The sequence below is a fragment of the Desarmillaria tabescens genome, assembly GCF_030435595.1.
Source record: "Desarmillaria tabescens strain CCBAS 213 chromosome Unknown EV420scaffold_36, whole genome shotgun sequence".
Classification (NCBI taxonomy): domain Eukaryota; kingdom Fungi; phylum Basidiomycota; class Agaricomycetes; order Agaricales; family Physalacriaceae; genus Desarmillaria; species Desarmillaria tabescens.
The window spans coordinates 102,571-118,326 of record NW_026848335.1 but is presented as its reverse complement, the minus strand read 5'-3'; the positions used below and the strand labels follow the sequence as shown (position 1 = coordinate 118,326).

The 15,756-nt window shown below is 48.2% G+C and overlaps 5 protein-coding genes across 5 annotated transcripts; 2 read left to right on the top strand and 3 right to left on the bottom strand.

Moving 5' to 3' along the window:
• Positions 1 to 329: 329 nt before the first annotated feature.
• Positions 330 to 2,437, top strand: EV420DRAFT_1562921 (uncharacterized protein). Its single transcript, XM_060473909.1, is given in 4 exon segments — positions 330 to 468; positions 520 to 714; positions 734 to 972; positions 1,027 to 2,437. 4 exon segments carry the CDS (start codon positions 382 to 384, stop codon positions 2,246 to 2,248), a joined length of 1,743 nt encoding a protein of 580 aa, XP_060327189.1. The 5' UTR covers positions 330 to 381; the 3' UTR covers positions 2,249 to 2,437.
• Positions 2,438 to 2,461: 24 nt separating this feature from the next.
• EV420DRAFT_1750414 (P-loop containing nucleoside triphosphate hydrolase protein) lies at positions 2,462 to 6,761 on the bottom strand (the record flags this gene model as incomplete). The annotated part of the gene is made up of 9 exons (XM_060480327.1): positions 2,462 to 2,865; positions 2,919 to 3,204; positions 3,256 to 3,320; positions 3,370 to 3,457; positions 3,510 to 4,047; positions 4,096 to 4,949; positions 5,004 to 6,248; positions 6,277 to 6,423; positions 6,474 to 6,761. 9 exons carry the CDS (start codon positions 6,759 to 6,761, stop codon positions 2,543 to 2,545), a joined length of 3,834 nt encoding a protein of 1,277 aa, XP_060327188.1. The 3' UTR covers positions 2,462 to 2,542.
• Positions 6,762 to 8,451: 1,690 nt separating this feature from the next.
• Positions 8,452 to 9,354, bottom strand: EV420DRAFT_1562913 (uncharacterized protein). Its single transcript, XM_060473908.1, has 6 exons — positions 9,245 to 9,354; positions 9,117 to 9,193; positions 9,016 to 9,065; positions 8,835 to 8,961; positions 8,723 to 8,783; positions 8,452 to 8,667 (listed from the first exon to the last, which is right to left on the bottom strand). Exons 2-6 carry the CDS (start codon positions 9,191 to 9,193, stop codon positions 8,647 to 8,649), a joined length of 336 nt encoding a protein of 111 aa, XP_060327187.1. The 5' UTR covers positions 9,245 to 9,354; the 3' UTR covers positions 8,452 to 8,646.
• Positions 9,355 to 10,705: 1,351 nt separating this feature from the next.
• On the top strand, positions 10,706 to 13,031 carry EV420DRAFT_1766706 (aldehyde dehydrogenase; the record flags this gene model as incomplete). Its single annotated transcript, XM_060480891.1, has 14 exons — positions 10,706 to 10,936; positions 10,996 to 11,008; positions 11,062 to 11,139; positions 11,204 to 11,327; positions 11,381 to 11,484; positions 11,536 to 11,586; positions 11,636 to 11,665; positions 11,717 to 11,921; positions 11,986 to 12,196; positions 12,254 to 12,306; positions 12,351 to 12,430; positions 12,483 to 12,672; positions 12,723 to 12,930; positions 12,983 to 13,031. Exons 1-14 carry the CDS (start codon positions 10,788 to 10,790, stop codon positions 13,029 to 13,031), a joined length of 1,545 nt encoding a protein of 514 aa, XP_060327186.1. The 5' UTR covers positions 10,706 to 10,787.
• A 162-nt stretch (positions 13,032 to 13,193) lies between these two features.
• On the bottom strand, positions 13,194 to 14,803 carry EV420DRAFT_1274878 (P-loop containing nucleoside triphosphate hydrolase protein; the record flags this gene model as incomplete). The annotated part of the gene is made up of 2 exons (XM_060467871.1): positions 13,194 to 13,996; positions 14,050 to 14,803. The coding sequence occupies 2 exons, from the start codon at positions 14,801 to 14,803 to the stop codon at positions 13,194 to 13,196; spliced, it is 1,557 nt and encodes a 518-aa protein (XP_060327185.1).
• Between the last annotated feature and the right edge of the window lie 953 nt (positions 14,804 to 15,756).

The window sequence follows — 15,756 nt, the reverse complement described above, 5'->3', positions numbered from 1 at the left end:
CAGGAACACACTATGCGGCGTTCACGTCTATCATACAGTCATCTGGAATGGGTAAATCTCGGCTCCTTGACGAGTTCAGCAAAGTGCATTTTTTAATTCCTTTGAATCTTCGGGATCCGTCGAAAACTGGTATAATGTTTTCGTGCTTACAGTGCTGAACTGCTCATTTAACTGGTTGTGATTATACTTACAGGCTTCCCTCCTTCCGATAAAGAGGTCTACTCCTATCTGACCAGAGAGACAAACTCAGTGTCGTATATATGCAGGTTTCTGGTTGCGTTATTTCGACGGACGAAAGATGAGATCGACAGACTAAAATTAGAAACCTCGGATGAAGGCTTGCGAGAACCAAGTGCACTTGCGTCTGCTTTTCGTGCGTGTATGACTGAGGGCCAGTCGATGAGTGGACCCGGCGATTTTCGGAAGAATTTCTTCAAGGATGTTGTAGACGCTGCAACGAAGGAAAAGGTAAATTTTCATTCGAATGATCTATATATTGTTGCTCAGAAACCTAAACAGCATTCAGGGATTGCCGAAGTCGAGAAAGCCTACCAAGATCTGGAAGATGCGATATACAGTAACTCAGATCTGTCACGGGGTTCAACGACATCGTTGCCACTTCCAAAAATCTATATCATGTGGGACGAAGCGCACTACTTGGAAAAAGGCCTCCTACGACGGGAATCGATATCCGGGTTCTCTATCCTTGAACATGTGCTCTTGATGCTTCGAGGGAAAAAAAATTTCGTTCTCGTTCTTCGTGTCTCTCTCGGGACGGATCGCGCCAGCTGCCCCTCCACGCTCTGTAGACTCGTCGACTCGGATCCATGAAGGCACGCTCGAATCCGTTCCTCCGTTCACAGACCTAGGATTCGATCAGTTGATGAGTGGACGACAAGTGGGAAGGATAGGTGCGCAAACACTGGCTGATGTGACGAAGCTTGAGTACGTGGTGCATATGGGTCGACCTCTGTGAGTCTGTTTCGACTCCAACCGAAGGGTTATCTCTTCTGACATGTGTTGCAGCTGGGGCGGACGGTACGATGTTGGCGACAAGCACGTGAAGAATAGCATCTTCGACTTCGCGCATGAGAAGCTCCTTTGCCAAAAGCGATGGGACTTTAAAGGGATAAAGCTTTCATTACAACAAACCTTCGCCTGCCTCTCTCAGCGGCTAGCTCTCGAATTGGATTCAAGAACACGGGCAGCATTGCTAGAGGAGAAGAATCTGATCGAAAACCATATGCGAGTATGTCTCGAAACTGGGACGGGCTTGGATGGTCTCCTTACGGCTTCCTCTTCTGAACCGATCCTCTCGGAGGTTTCCTCGTTGACTACACGCTGGTGCAAGGATAATTTCAGCATGGCTGAGGCGTTGAAGATGGTCCTCTCATATTTCCCTATCCGGCAGGAACATCATGGCGCGCTTCTGGTGTTGGTTTTGTTCACTATTGCACGCGATTCGGCGATTCCGAGGGACCATGAATATTCCAAGGACATCTTCATCGTCCCTGTACTGTCTTTCTTTGAACAACTGTTCACGGAGGACATTTCGGACATGCTTCCATCTAGGGTGGGGAGCGCACACGAATCTCGCACTTTTAAGGAAGAATTTTCTCGAGCTAGCTTGCATTTCAATCACTGCATCAAACCTCAGAACACTGGCGCTCTTAATCGTTCGACGCTTCTTGGCTTCATTGCCCGTGGTGCTGCTATCGTCCATCACGCAGGAGTGGACATGACTATCCCATTCTTATTCTACGATCTCGAGCTGATCAAATGGAATGTGGGATTTATCCTGGCCAAGGTGGACCACCAAGCGATGCCGAGGGCGAGATTGTTTGACACCATGGACCCCTTCGTACTAGGCCTGTTTGAGGATGGCGAGCCTACTGTCCCGATTATCAGAATCATTTTCGCGCTTGGAGTCCCGACAGAGAAGGCGAAGCTTGTTCGGATGCCACCCTATATGCAAGGCGACTTTACATCGTATGACTTTTGGTGTGCTGGCATGTCGCCCGAGATTGTGAAGCCTGGGGTGAGTGCTACGTCATGGACTTGGGACGCACTGCTCGCGGCGTCGTGTGGTCGGGCAAGGGACTCTGACTCACAATCGGCAGAAGGGAGTGCGTGTAGGCGGCAGCAGGAACCCCTTGTTGGAATGGACAAAGAACACTGGAATCAGTTTGTGGATTTTACGGCGCTGGATGAAGGGAAGGCTGAGGATTACCTGAAAGATCGGCATTAGTAGTAGTCGTAACTTGTGCCATTGGTTTTGTTATCTTTATCCTACATTCGTTAGTTATAATGCATTATTCCCAGCGCTCCTCGTACATGTAGGATTTATTGATCTTGATCTCTCATAAGTTAGGCATCTCGACGGCTTGCCTGTCAAGAGATTTGTAGCCGAGACTGTTTCACCACAATAATAATTAACAGAAGCAATACAATGCGGTCTACTCATGCTGCCCGGTTTTTCTTGGTTAACAATGATGAAAACTGATGATAAGGTCGTGGCATTGCTTCTCTGGTATGCAACAGATTATGTGCAGTGTCTGTTAGCTATTCCCCCGAACTTTGCTTTAGCCACCTTCACCACAATGTATGCCAAAAAGCGATACACCACCATGGTGGCCACGACCGCCCCAAGATTGAGCGGTCCAGCATCGCCGTCCACATGATACATCTCAAGGACCTGCTCACCGACGCTGATAGCGCACGACCCGTCCGATAGTCTTTGATCGTCATCGCAAGTAAACTCCTGTCCACCGAAAGCAAGCGGCATGATATTCCGAATGACATATCCCAGAGGCGAGACTTTGTCAATGTCCTGGAGCAAAGCTGGCATATCTGCACTCATCAGTCCTGATATAGATACATGAGAATACAAAGGAAACATCACATTGAGTCACACGTACCAGCCATGAACATCATCACACAGAGAATCACGTTCGCTACGTTCAACGCCAAGCCGGCATTCTTGTGGAATATCGTATTGAATATGATTCCGAGAGATTCTCCTGCATTGACCATACACAGGGCATTGAGAGTGACGACGAGGAACATATCGACGGTACGCAAGAGGTTGGTTGCGATGGCCGCTAAAGCAGAGAACGTGAAGCAGGCCACGACTTCCAAAGGCAACTCCAGGATAGTATACGCAAGGAAAAAGGATTCGACAGAGTATGCATCATCGTTGTGTTCCTAAGCGAACACATTAGCTTCTATCGAGAGCACGAGAACTTGATAACACACCTGGTAGAAGATATCCCTCTCCATTGGGTAGACGGCCATGTTCTGCAGTATCCCTACAAAGTAAACTGTTCCAATTTCAATCACTACACACGAAGTTGATGAAGCAATACTTACTGGGAAGAATTCCTTGTATGCATCCAATCCGATTTTGAATACTGATGTAGTCATGACCAAGCGGAGAGAAGAACAAGGCAGACACAATCTGGAAGATGGATCCGTTATTGTATGAACTGATAAGCCACAGAAAGACATACTCCAAGGCCGACAGCATTACCAAACCGTGCTTGAACAATCCCCGATCGACGGCTGAATGCAAGAGCGCCTCGTTTCAATAAAATCGGCAGTGATGTTGTAATCGGTGTCATCTTCTTTTCCACTCCCATCGTTTCAATTCGCAATTGGCCAGTCTTCGTTTCCTCATTCAAAGTTCGGTGTTCCCCGTCTCTGAACGCTTCAACAAGCATATCTACCTTCTCACGGCTCAGCTCTTCTTGCTCGGCTTCCCGCAAGTCAACAGAAACGACATCCAATGCAAAGTCTGCAAGATTCATCGTTGGGGGACACCAAAGGCCCACCGACTGCATATACTCAAGCATCCTTCCAGCAGGTCCCGAGTATGCAACTCTCCCACCTTTGGCGAGGAGGAGAATGTTCCCGAAATGCTCAAATAGTTCCGAAGAGCTCTGGTGGAGTACGGTTATGATTGTACGGCCTTCATCTGCGAGTTGTCCCAACACGTCCATAATCGATGCTGCCGTGAAAGAGTCTAATCCAGAGGTGGGTTCATCCAGCCTGATAGATATCAGAGAAGAGTGATCCCAAGTACGATAGTCGACTTACATCAAGACCTGAGGATCTGTTAATACCTGAATCGCAATGCTGACCCTGCGTTTCTCTCCTCCTGAGATACCTTTCAGCACGTCATTTCCGACCAGCGTATCAGCGCAGCCCTTCAGTCCCATCTTCTTCATCACTTCGTCCGCTTTCTGATACTTGTGTTTCTTCGACATCCAACTCGGCAGCCTAAGAGTGGCAGCAAACTCTAAAGTCTCTCGTACTGTGAGGTATGGGAGGAGAGATGTGTCATCTTGGGTCACATATGAACACAGAGCACGGATTCTTTCCTGCGTTGCTGAAACGCCATTAAGTTTCATCTCTCCGTCCGCTGCGTAAGTTGTCGAAGAGGTCGCCTGTAGGCGATGGGCCATCAAGTTCAACAACGACGATTTCCCACTTCCCGAAGGTCCAAGAATAACATTAATCTTCCCAGGCTCGAACCGTGTATTGACGCGTTGTATGATACTGAGGTACTTTCTGCCACGAATGCGCACACGAAGGGAATAGTCCTCGAGATCCACTTCTATACCAACCGTAATGGTTCGCGGGGAGCTTTTAATGTTGAAATGGGTCTCTTCGATTCTTTGGTTCGAAGAGTATCCAGCGCGGTTTAGGATGGTGGTGTTGATTGTGAATGAATGGAGCAAAAGAATCTGCGCAACAGAGTAGAAGACAATAAAACCCAGTATAGCGACGATGGGAATAGTGGACCAGTTCTGGTGTGGAACAGCAAGGGATTCGATGATAAAGTCGCCGCGGTAGGTGTTACAGTCAGGACTGGAATATGTATCACCCAGGGGACAGTCAAAGTTTCGGTCCTTGAACTCGTTATCAATGAGAGCTGTGAAGCCGTAGAACTTGGAACAAGTATGTTAACTGGAGACCGGAACGAATAACGACTACCTTCTTACCAGATGCGAAATCCATTTCGTCCACCGAAGATATACCGGGATTGAATCCGCTTGAAGAAAGAAGCCGCATACATGGGTATGTACTGCAAAGGCCAAGTTTGTAATGAGCGTCGACAGCGCGAAATCCCTTGATATAGCAACCGAGAGTCCCGCAAACATTAATGAGGCGTAATGCATGAGTAGGACGACGATGAAATAGTAGAAGAACCGTGCGGCGGAAGGTGCGAGTCCGATCATGACATAGCTGATTCCTGAGAAGACGAAGGGGACAATGATGTCCTCTAGGATACTGTGTGTAATGCGACGGCTAACAATCCAAGGTAGTACCCCTACGACACCTTCACCATGTTCTCGATCGAAAAGTGGCATGTCGGTACTGGTCAATCGGTATACCTCGTATGTGAAGACGAGATAGCCTTGAAACCCGACCGAGACATAAAGTGCCGCTTGACGGGAACGAATGCCTGCCATTGAGTCGGGGAGTTGAAGGAATACCAAACCCACAACAAGTCCCATCAGAACTGCTTCGATCCACGACGCTATAACACCCCATTTGTCCCTCATGTTTGATTTCAATTCCCTTGAGACGAGAGCACGTACAATTCGAGTGAACGATACTTTCGGATGGTCGTGGACGAATCCCGGTGGATAACAACTAGGGACAATTGCTGGATTTATATCCGGGAAGCGCATTGTCGACTCCTCCCTCCACACCGCAATAAGCATATTCACGCGGGCTCTCCCAGCGACTTCTGTCTCCCTCGTCCGTGAGTCGATGGCCGCGATATTGATCAGATAGTCTGCAGGATTAACATGCACCCCTGGTGAAGGTAGCCTGTGTTCGAACCACGGCACAGCATCTACAACAGGGCCTGCATACAGCGACTGTCCTCGGGCGAGCAATGTCACCGCGTCGAGTAAGAGGAAAACCTCAGATCGAGGTTGATGAAGCGTCATGATGATTGTCCGACCCTTCTTCGCAAGGCTCTTCAACATCTTGACAAGCTGATAAGCACTTGTTGCATCGAGGCCAGTTGTTGGCTCATCTAAGAAGAGTATGGATGGATTTCCGAGCAGTTGAACTCCGACACTCAGACGTCTCCTTTCACCACCCGAGCATCCTTTCCTTGTCACGCCGTCCCCAACTAATGTGTCCGCACATTCCTTTAGTCCGAGCTCGAGGATGATCTCCTCAACAAGGCTCCGCCGCTTCTCGTGGCTGATCGAATCGGGGAGACGAAGGTCCTGCGGCGTACATGAGCGTCTCACGGACAGTCAGCGTGGGCAGGAAGACGTCGGATTGAGTGACATAGGCATAAGTGACACTTGAAAGGGAAGGAGAATCGTTGTAAAGCAGTTGTCCTCGAATCAAGAGATTTGTCCCTTTCATACGATGAGACAGAATGTTCAAAAGTGTAGTCTTGAGAACATATTAGCCTTTGCATATCTTGAGGACCCTATAGGACGTACCTTTCCACTACCGCTGCTACCGATTATGCCGGTCAGATTCGAGCGAGGAAAAATAGAATCAAGGCCATTGAGTATCGTCTGAGACTTGAGGGACTCCTCGTCTTCAGGGGGAAAGCGTTTGAACCAGCGCTTTGGACTGCTAGGATACGCCTGGACAGTGAGTTTTCGAACAGCCACGTCTACTGGCGCAACTTCGGAGAAGGAGAGGTTTTCTTCATGGCCGTCCGTTGGATACCGTTTCAAGTCGTCTAAAATATGAGGTGCGTTGTCGATAGAGGCTTTCACCATGGGAGAGATAGAGTTGATAAGGGTATCGACTCGCAGAGACTGGATGAATCTATTGTAGATTCGGGCATGTCGGCCATGACATTAGTATAATTCATTTCGAGCACTTCCATCGAAGCAGGACCATCGACAAGGAACCAGGCCGGTTTTAGATGGGGAGACGTCAGATCTGAGGAAGTCAACAGTGGGGCCTTCCTGTGCTAGTGGTAGAACGCGAAAGGCTTATCTTACACCAGCTACCAGAAGGAATGTTAAAATCAGTAATGGACAGAAGGGAGATAGCGTCAGAGTCGCAGTTGTTTGAAGACGCATACGCTTATCACCCTGATCCTGAGGGTCTTTTCAATTGAAAGCTGACATGAATTCTTATTCCGTAGATACAACCTTCGGATCCGAGCACGTTCATTTCCTCAAACTCCGACGACCATGCATGCGTGAAGAAAGACCCATGATTTTTGCAGTTTCGGTAAGTGCAAGAAAGAAGTTTACTGTTCCTAGTGGAATGCCTGATACTATAATCTCAGAGTCAGCCTGTTAATCGAATTTTCATCTATGCAGCTCGTAATGAAGGCTTAAAAGGCTTACCTATTTCTAATACATAGAAGCTACGAAATGCTCGTAGGCCTGAATAAGTACTAAGAACCCAAATATGGCATCCTTAATTAAGCTTGTTGGTCAGATAAATAGCACTGATCTTCCTGTCGTCTGCACAGCGGCTCTGATCCTTCGCTTCTAGAGGAACGGCGACCTAATTCGGGTTGTTCAATGGTTCTCCACTACACTCCAGACGCCGTTGGAGCCAATGTAGCAGTAGGAAAGGTGCATCGAACAACAGAGGAATAGAAAAGGTGGCAATATCAATGGTAAAAGCGCCTTGAATTCTGCAGCCAGAGCGTGGTGCTTGGATAATAAATAAAAACACCTACAGTCACGGTGAGAACGAACAAGAGGGTTTGAACTCCGACCGATCGTGCCGGCCCGATTCCGATGTGCACAGCCACTTCCACCCTTCAAAACTAAAAACCAAGGGGGTTGCGGCCCGGCAAGCCGGCACATCGGGTTGGTCGGTTGGTCGGTCCAAAAGGTCCTTAAAAATTTTTTGCCCTCCTCTTGTAAAATAGCATTCAGAGACCCTAGACGCCGCTAGAGATGTTTATTTCCGCTGATATATGATGGCCATGACCTAACATGGCCCAAAGAGCGCTGGAAAAGCGGTCAAAACGATGTCGAAGGCTCAAAACGCCAATGGCATGCTGCCGGATATCGGCAGGATTAGTGAGAATTGAGTTACTGGCGGTAAAAATATTTAGTCGAGTTCGACGGATCCAAATTGGAAGTGCCTGTCATGTACAGTAGGAAAGCGTCGTCGCTAGCAGACAAAAATAGTATACTATCAGCGTTTTGATCGAGGATGAGAGGACTAAGTAGGCGGAAAGCTCGCACTGGCGGATGACTCCGACACGGAGTAATTACATAATGTTTCCCTTGTGGGTATGTTTTTCCCACGGCGGTCGGTCGGTCGGTCCATCGAGGCCTTAAAAATTTTTTCGACCTGATATGATTTTTTCGGTTTTTGCGACCCCCTTGCTAAAAACTCTTTTCACTAGTACCATTAATGTGTCCTATTAACTCTAAGCAGCATCATGAAGTATGGAGAACTCTTTCTTAGGCGATTTTTCCTTCATCGTCAACAGAAATCACCAAGTCTGTCTTAGACACTTTTCTTGCACTTTTCGGGGCCGTAAGGGCCCGAAAGATGCTCGCTAGGATCTCTGTCTCACAGAAAATAACATTTCAAAAGAAGCACCAGATACATATACATATACATGATATCCTCAAGAGCATTAGAAAGCCAAGGTAATGCTAGAAAGTTGTACCATATAAGATATCAGTTTCCGTCATTGCGGCACTAAATAATTCATTGACATTCAACATTTTCACGAATGAAAAGACAAAGCGCTTACACAAACTTGAACAGCAGTACCATCGCAAGATCCCGAGTTAACGTCGCCTCGGCAAGCGTAGCTACGAAGCGGAATGAGCAAGCTGACGAACAAACCCGAGAACTGTACACACTTTTGGCCACCATAGTGCAAGGCGGTGATTGTGATAGGCGCCGGCGAGCAGGAGAAAAGTGGTTCATCACAGACATTGGTCGTAATTGCTCCAGCTACCTGGTTGCAAGAATCGTCCACCACGGCGTCTAATAAATTCATGTCAGCCCCGGCATAGAAGTGGGGGTTGTAAATTTGCTTACAGCCTTCCCTTCCAGTGCCGACGTCGTACCCGAGGTCCATGATTCCGAAGCTACGCAGATAAATCAGTATTATGCGCATACGATCGTGACGTTGAGCGTACTTGTAACCAGGGCAGATAGCTGCCACAGACGAAGCCCAGAAGGCGACACCAACAAAGGTAGCAAGCTTGAATTGCATCTATGTCTGGTAAGAACCGCATTGTGAATCAAAGTAGATGGGACCACTGACTTTGGGATGATAAATCGAGTAAATGTGCAAATGTGAGAAGAGAAGTAGTGCTGCTGACGCTGCTGCCTTGAGACCTTCTTTTCGAATCGCCCTTATACTCCCAAATGCTGAGCCACGGGTAAATTTCGATTCATACTTGGCCGGCATTTCTGAAGAATTTACGGTATCTCGATGCTGTTCGACGTGCGAAACATGTTTCAATGATTCTTCTACAAGTACAGCAACCGCAGTGGAAACATATTATGGCACAGATGTACTTGAACAAGCCTCCCGAGATGAGCGCGTTTTGTAATGTACCTCCAGGATGATACGGTGTTCGCGAATCAAAAGATACAGACCATTCAAAACAGACGAAGGAGTCGCAGTCCGCCATCAAATACAAATAACTTAAGAGAAAGCACTGGAGCACCCAAGCTTTGAGTACAAGACTGTCGTTGAAAAACATAATTTGTTCGGGCTGTCACTAGTCGACCCTGGGCCCCACAATATTTGTTTATCTTGTGACCAGCAGTGCAAATGGAGAGACACGCGTATTATGCGCACTGGCAGTGTTTCAACAGGCCGAGCTGCCAGTGGGGTCTGATTCTTACCAATACCAACCTGAGGTAAGTAATTCAGAGAACCCTCGTTTCAGCAGGATCATTTCAACGACGGTTGGCCGGAGCAATGATGAGTGGCATAGAGTCTGACATAGACATGGTGATGCGAATCCATAAAATCGTTTTGTGAAAAAATAACAAAAAAGGGGAGGCCGGAAATATCCGATCTGAAGAACGGGCCGGCCATAAACGCCAAGAGACTGCGATCGGCCCCGCCGTCTTACGCGTTCACCGTTACAAGAAATAAGTCACTTCCTTTTCTTTTGTACCTTTATTTCGACTCTCAATCTCCTACGCGGGCCAAAACAATGATAAATTTAAGTGCTAGTACATCAATCGATATATCCAAGCCAACAGGTTGAAGCTCAATGTCATCTAGCAGCTGTTAAAGTCTGAAATATCTATCTCTTATCGTTAGGTCAACGTCAGACTAATAGGGCTTATCTCGAGTAACTGTTCGATGGATGCACTTTACTCGGGAAATGTGAGAACGAGCAACCAAGATGCTCCATATGTCATGCATATGATCTCTCACGGGAACTCGTAAGCTTCCAGAAGGCGAAAACGGTGGACACTCGAAATGAGAGGAATGCTAGTACTGAGCTTTCTTATAACTGTGCGCTCAAAGCCTTTGAGTTAGGAGTTGCTTGAAGTAGTGGTCACCGAGCAACGGCGTTTGCTGTTTGGTTTCAACACCACGGAAGAGACGAACGACGTTACGGTAAGACTCTGCCAGCAATACCTTGGCATTAGTTCATATTATTCTAGGCAGCTCAAGTCAATCTCCAGGAACTGCAACTTCCTCGCCGTACCGTGGGTTGTAAGCATGGTTCTCGACCTCATGATCTCTTTCACTTCTTCGGTGTTCAATTGGTATTACGAAATGCCGAGACGTCTGACTTACAAACCACATTATACCGTGCCCTACAAAAGTGGATGGTTCAATGCTAAAGCCAACTGCTTTCTCCACAGCCATGAGTCAAACATTCACCTACGATTTTGATACGCCCACCTTTAAGGGCACCACCAAAGTCAATACAGGCCTCTTTATCAACGGAAAGTTTGTCGACCCCGCTGAAGGCGGTTCCATTGAGTGGGGTTTCATGTGCTTTTCTATCTGAATAATATTGACACGAGCGCTTCATTTTCTAGAGTTGTCAACCCAAGTGTGCCGAACTCAGTCGATTCTCCATAACATTGTATCTAAAAGACACTGTAGCGACTGGGAAAACGATCACATTCGTTGCTGGTGGTACGAAGAAAGATGTCGACTTAGCAGTCAAAGCGGCCAAAGAGGTGAGGAATGCCTGTGCGGAACACGGAATAACCGGCGCAATCTCACGTTGCCGTCAATCATTAGGCCTACAAGAAATCGTGGGGTCTCCGATGTCCCGGCGCTCAACGGGGAAGGCTCCTTTCTAAATTTGCAGACCTCGTTGAACAGCATATCGATGAATTGTCTGCCCTGGAGACGTTGAACGTCGGTGGGTGTCGTGCGTGTGCCTTGGCACTAGCGGACTGATGAAGCTGTTCATAGGGAAACCATTCATGGCTGCTAAACACCAGGATGCTACTAGTATGGTCGCAGTTCTGAGGTACTATGCTGGTTGGGCAGACAAGATTCATGGGAAAGTGGTTGAAGTGAGATATACAGTCTGACCTTGTGTGGATGTACTCACCTTCGTTTATCAGACCAATGAAAACAAACTAAGTTACACTCGGCATGAACCCTACGGCGTTGTGGTACGCGGATGCGTTCAGTCCGTCTAGCACCTGCTTACTTGCTCAACAGGGACAAATCATTCCATGGAACTTCCCTATGGTGATCTAGTTCCCCGCTTCATCAAAGCTCAAGCACTGATACGTTAGATAGGTGATGGCGGCTTGGAAACTTGGCCCAGCACTTGCTACTGGAAATACTGTCAGTTCTGAAGGTGTGCACATTTTCCAAACTCTAGAGCGAATACCGAACTCTTCGAAGCCGTCTGAATTAACACCATTGACTGCTCAACGCCTCTGCGACTTCATCATCGAGGCAGGATTCCCACCCGGCGTTGTTAACGTTGTAAATGGCTACGGTGAGAACTTAGAAGCACTCCGTGTGATTAACTTCATCAAAAGACAATTCTAAATGATGCTTAGGCAATACGGTCGGCCAAGCAATCAGCGAACACCCAGATATCTCCAAGGTCGCTTTCACCGGTAGTACCTTGGTGGGAAGAAAGATCCAGGAAGCGTCAGCCAAATCAAATTTGAAAGCCGTCAGCCTCGAGCTTGGTGGGAAGAGTCCGTGTATCATCTTTGATGATGCGAACATTGAGCAAGCAGTGAAATGGGCGGCTTCGGGCATTTTGTGCGCTCATCCTTCGGCTACACCCATATTGCTTGCTCACTAACGCATCGCTAATAGCTCTAATGCGGGCCAAATATGCGCGGCTTCGTCTAGAATCCTTCTTCAAGAGGGTATTTATGACACCTTTGTTGAAAAGTTCACCGCGATCGCCAAGGGCCTGCAACACGTAACCTGGCTGATCCCTTTGTTGCCGAGACTCAGCACGGACCTCAAGTCTCGCGGACGCAATTTGAAGTACTCCCTTCAATTCTGGATGAAAATCGAGAAACTCATCCCCGATACATAGCGCGTCATGGGCTATCTTCACTCAGCCAGGGAGGACGGCGCCCAGTTCCACATCGGTGGAGAGAAACACGGCAATGGAGAAGGATTCTTCATCCAGCCGACTGTCTTCACAGGTGATAACACCATGAAAGCGGTCAAGGAGGAGATCTTCGGGCCTGTGGCTGCGCTGATCAAGTTCAAAACTGAAGAAGGTCAGTAAACTGCACTTTGAAGTAGGAATATGTGCTCACAGCGATCCCAGAGGCGATCGAGTTGGCTAATGACACGTCCTACGGTTTAGCTGCGGCTGTCTTCTCAGAAAATTCAAGCAGGGCGATCCGAGTGACCCACCAATTGGAGTCCGGTACTGCCTGGGTCAACTGTTACGGTATGGCGGATCCTGGAGTCCCATTTGGAGGTTATAAGCAGTCTGGTATCGGCAGGGAATGCGGCGAGTATGCCCTGAACATGTTCGCATTCAGATTATTTTTGTCCATACTTCCGCAACTAACTCTTTCGTAGGTACACCGAAGTTAAGGCAGTACATGTTAATATTGGAATGAAGATCTAGGAAGAGATTTTTTTGTACATTAAAAGAATGAATGATATGTGCTACCCAGACTGTATCTGAGCTACATAGATGAAGTACGGTTAGTTTTTGAGTGGTGCATTACTACCTAGTGAATGTGCAATACGTGAATTACCTAGACGTGTACATCTCAAATAATGTTATTTATGCAGCCAAAGCGCCAACTCGCTTTCTTAAATCTACGGCCCGACTACTTCCCCGACCCTCAAGCTTTCCAAACACCACAACCTTGCCTTTCTCCCCCGCTCGACCGGAACGCCCAGCCCGATGAATAAAATCAATCATATTCCTTGGTTCGTCGACGATGAAGACGTGCTTGATTTGCGGACTGAAATCCAATCCTCTCGAGAGCAACGAAGTCGTAATCATGACATGAGGGGTCTTGCTCGGGTCTCCTGCGTCTTCTTCCTTTGTGGCGACCGTCTCCTCGGACTTGTCCTTAAGGAACCCGTCCAGATGGTGATTTGATCCCTTCCTCCTTGTCTCAGCGGTCCCGTCAATCGCGACAGTTTTAATACCCTTTCCTTCGAGATGTTGGCTGAGCAGTTGTACCTTGGTATTCTTGTTGCAGAAGACCAAGATTTTCGATAGCTTCCCGCTCCGGGTGATGCTGTCTTCTGCCCACACCTTCTTGATACGCTTTTCAATGTCGGCGTTTTTGTTGGTGCCTGTCCAACCGACATACTCAGTCTGGAGCTTCTTGGGAAGGTGATGCACCGTCGGCGAGGCCAAGCGTGTGTGAGAAGGATGGTGGGTCTCGAGGTAGTTGCCGAGAGCGCTAGGGATAGTAGCGCTACACAAGATGAGATTGAATGGATAAGCAATGGGCTTCGGTTCTACGCTCTCTGTCTTGAAGTTGAAATCGTCGGGGTAGTATGGTACAGGTGATCCACGAGCGGCACTGACTTCGGAGAGTAAAAGACGGGTAGTTTCTTGGAAATCGGGATCTGGTTTAAGAAATATTGGTACAACACTTAGGATTCATAAAAATTTCACGTACCAAACAGGACGTCGGCTTCGTCAATAATCACCCATTCGACGTTAGCAAGACCCATTTCTGGAGCTGCGCCCAAAGTACCAGTAGGAACGACGCCAAGATCCCTGCCGCGTCTAGGCTTTCTCTGGAATTCCTCCTCTTCTTTTTCTTTTGCTTCTCCTTCTTCGCCGTTTTCCTCCTGCGCTTTCGGAGTCTCATTCCCGATTCGGCGCTCCCATCCACGGCCCTTAATTAACTCAAGTAACTTCATGGGCGTACCGACGACGACATCTACCGGGAATCTTCCGCCAGGCCGTATCTGGAGATCCTGCGAGCGATCGCTGAACAACGCGGCATCAAGCTTTCCTTTCATCTGGGCAGCACTTCCACCTCCTAGACTCATCTTGTTATCTACATTCGCCTGGCTAGCGCAGAGTATCCTCAACTTGATCTCATGTATTAGATCCTTGGCGAAACCTGATAGTTGGCGAGCCAGCTCGTGCGTCGGAGCGAGGACAAGGGCGCGGGGGTTCAGAGGATGAGTGCTTTTTCGGTGGACGTTTCCACTGAGTTCCGAAACTTTGAGAGATTGGAGAAGCGGTAGAAAGTACGCTATTGATTTTCCAGATCCGGTTTCAGACGCGAGAAGGTACTCCTTCCATTTTTTGTTGGGATCGTACTCAGTTTCGAGTAGGTGCTGAAGACTGAGAGCCTGGATGGGTGTGGGTTGGGCACCGGTACCGACGACTTCGGTGAGGCAAGAAAGGAGACCAGGCATTAGGGGAAAGGATGCGAAGGATGGGGGAGATGAAGAGGATGAGGAGAACGACGCGGAAGATTCTGCTGAAGGTGCCTTCCGAATCTCCACAGCTTTTGCCAAGCGCTTCAAATAAGGAGACGGCGGGCTATATGCATTGCCGCGGGAGGCTGAGGAGTCATTTGAAGGGGGAGATTTCTCGTCCAAAAGCTCTGTCCTGGCGCCTGAGATATGTGAGAGTTTCGTTTCATAAGGTTGGAACTGACGCCTGTCGCTGAACCTTGGCGGCGGTGCCCAAGTTGATCTTTGCGAAGGCGACGGTTGCCTGGTGTCTGCGCTCCTCGTATATGAGACGCTGGGTTCGTCCCCGGATTTGTGAGAATCAAACGGATTGAATGATGAGGCAGGGCCTCTGAAATTTCGGTTCGTGGATGAAAGAGGAAGGATCCTTCCAGTGCTCCCTTGGATTGGAGGAGTAATTAGGTGTCCTCCAGCGATTCTCGGCTCTCATCAAGGAAGGAGGAATAATTGTTGGTGCAGAAGATGAATCATCCCGGTTCTGTCTCTCCATATTTGCCAGGTAAGGAGACGGCGAGTTGTATCCTTTCCTGCCCAGCGCATTGAACATATTCCCCCGCTCGTCCCGATATCCAGGCAGCCCATGCCAACGGCCTTTCCGCTTCCTCAAATCCTGCGAACTATCATGACGACGAAAGGAGACGGTATGGGCTTCTTCCTCCTGTTTTTCAAGGTCGATTTCGGAATGTGGCAACTCTTCGCGCTGGAATGAGCTCTTGACCTTTTCCAGAGACATCACGGTAGGTTTCCCTCCACCACGACGACCGCGGCCTTGTTTCTTTCGATGACGGCTGAGATATACATTAGCATTTATTTTTAGTAGACAAATACATTCACGTACTCTTCGACCATCGCTGAAGCATGAAACATTCTCAACACCTGTATACGGCACGCGT

Coding starts and splice junctions, on each gene's coding strand:
- EV420DRAFT_1562921 (XM_060473909.1), top strand. CDS start 382: ATGACTGAGGGCCAGTCGATGAGTGGACCCGGCGATTTTCGGAAGAAT. Junction 469..519: donor ACGCTGCAACGAAGGAAAAG/GTAAATTTTCAT, acceptor AAACCTAAACAG/CATTCAGGGATTGCCGAAGT. Junction 973..1,026: donor GTGCATATGGGTCGACCTCT/GTGAGTCTGTTT, acceptor CATGTGTTGCAG/CTGGGGCGGACGGTACGATG.
- EV420DRAFT_1562913 (XM_060473908.1), bottom strand. CDS start 9,193: ATGCAATTCAAGCTTGCTACCTTTGTTGGTGTCGCCTTCTGGGCTTCG. Junction 9,066..9,116: donor GCTATCTGCCCTGGTTACAA/GTACGCTCAACG, acceptor TTATCTGCGTAG/CTTCGGAATCATGGACCTCG. Junction 8,668..8,722: donor GTACTGCTGTTCAAGTTTGT/GTAAGCGCTTTG, acceptor TGAATTATTTAG/TGCCGCAATGACGGAAACTG.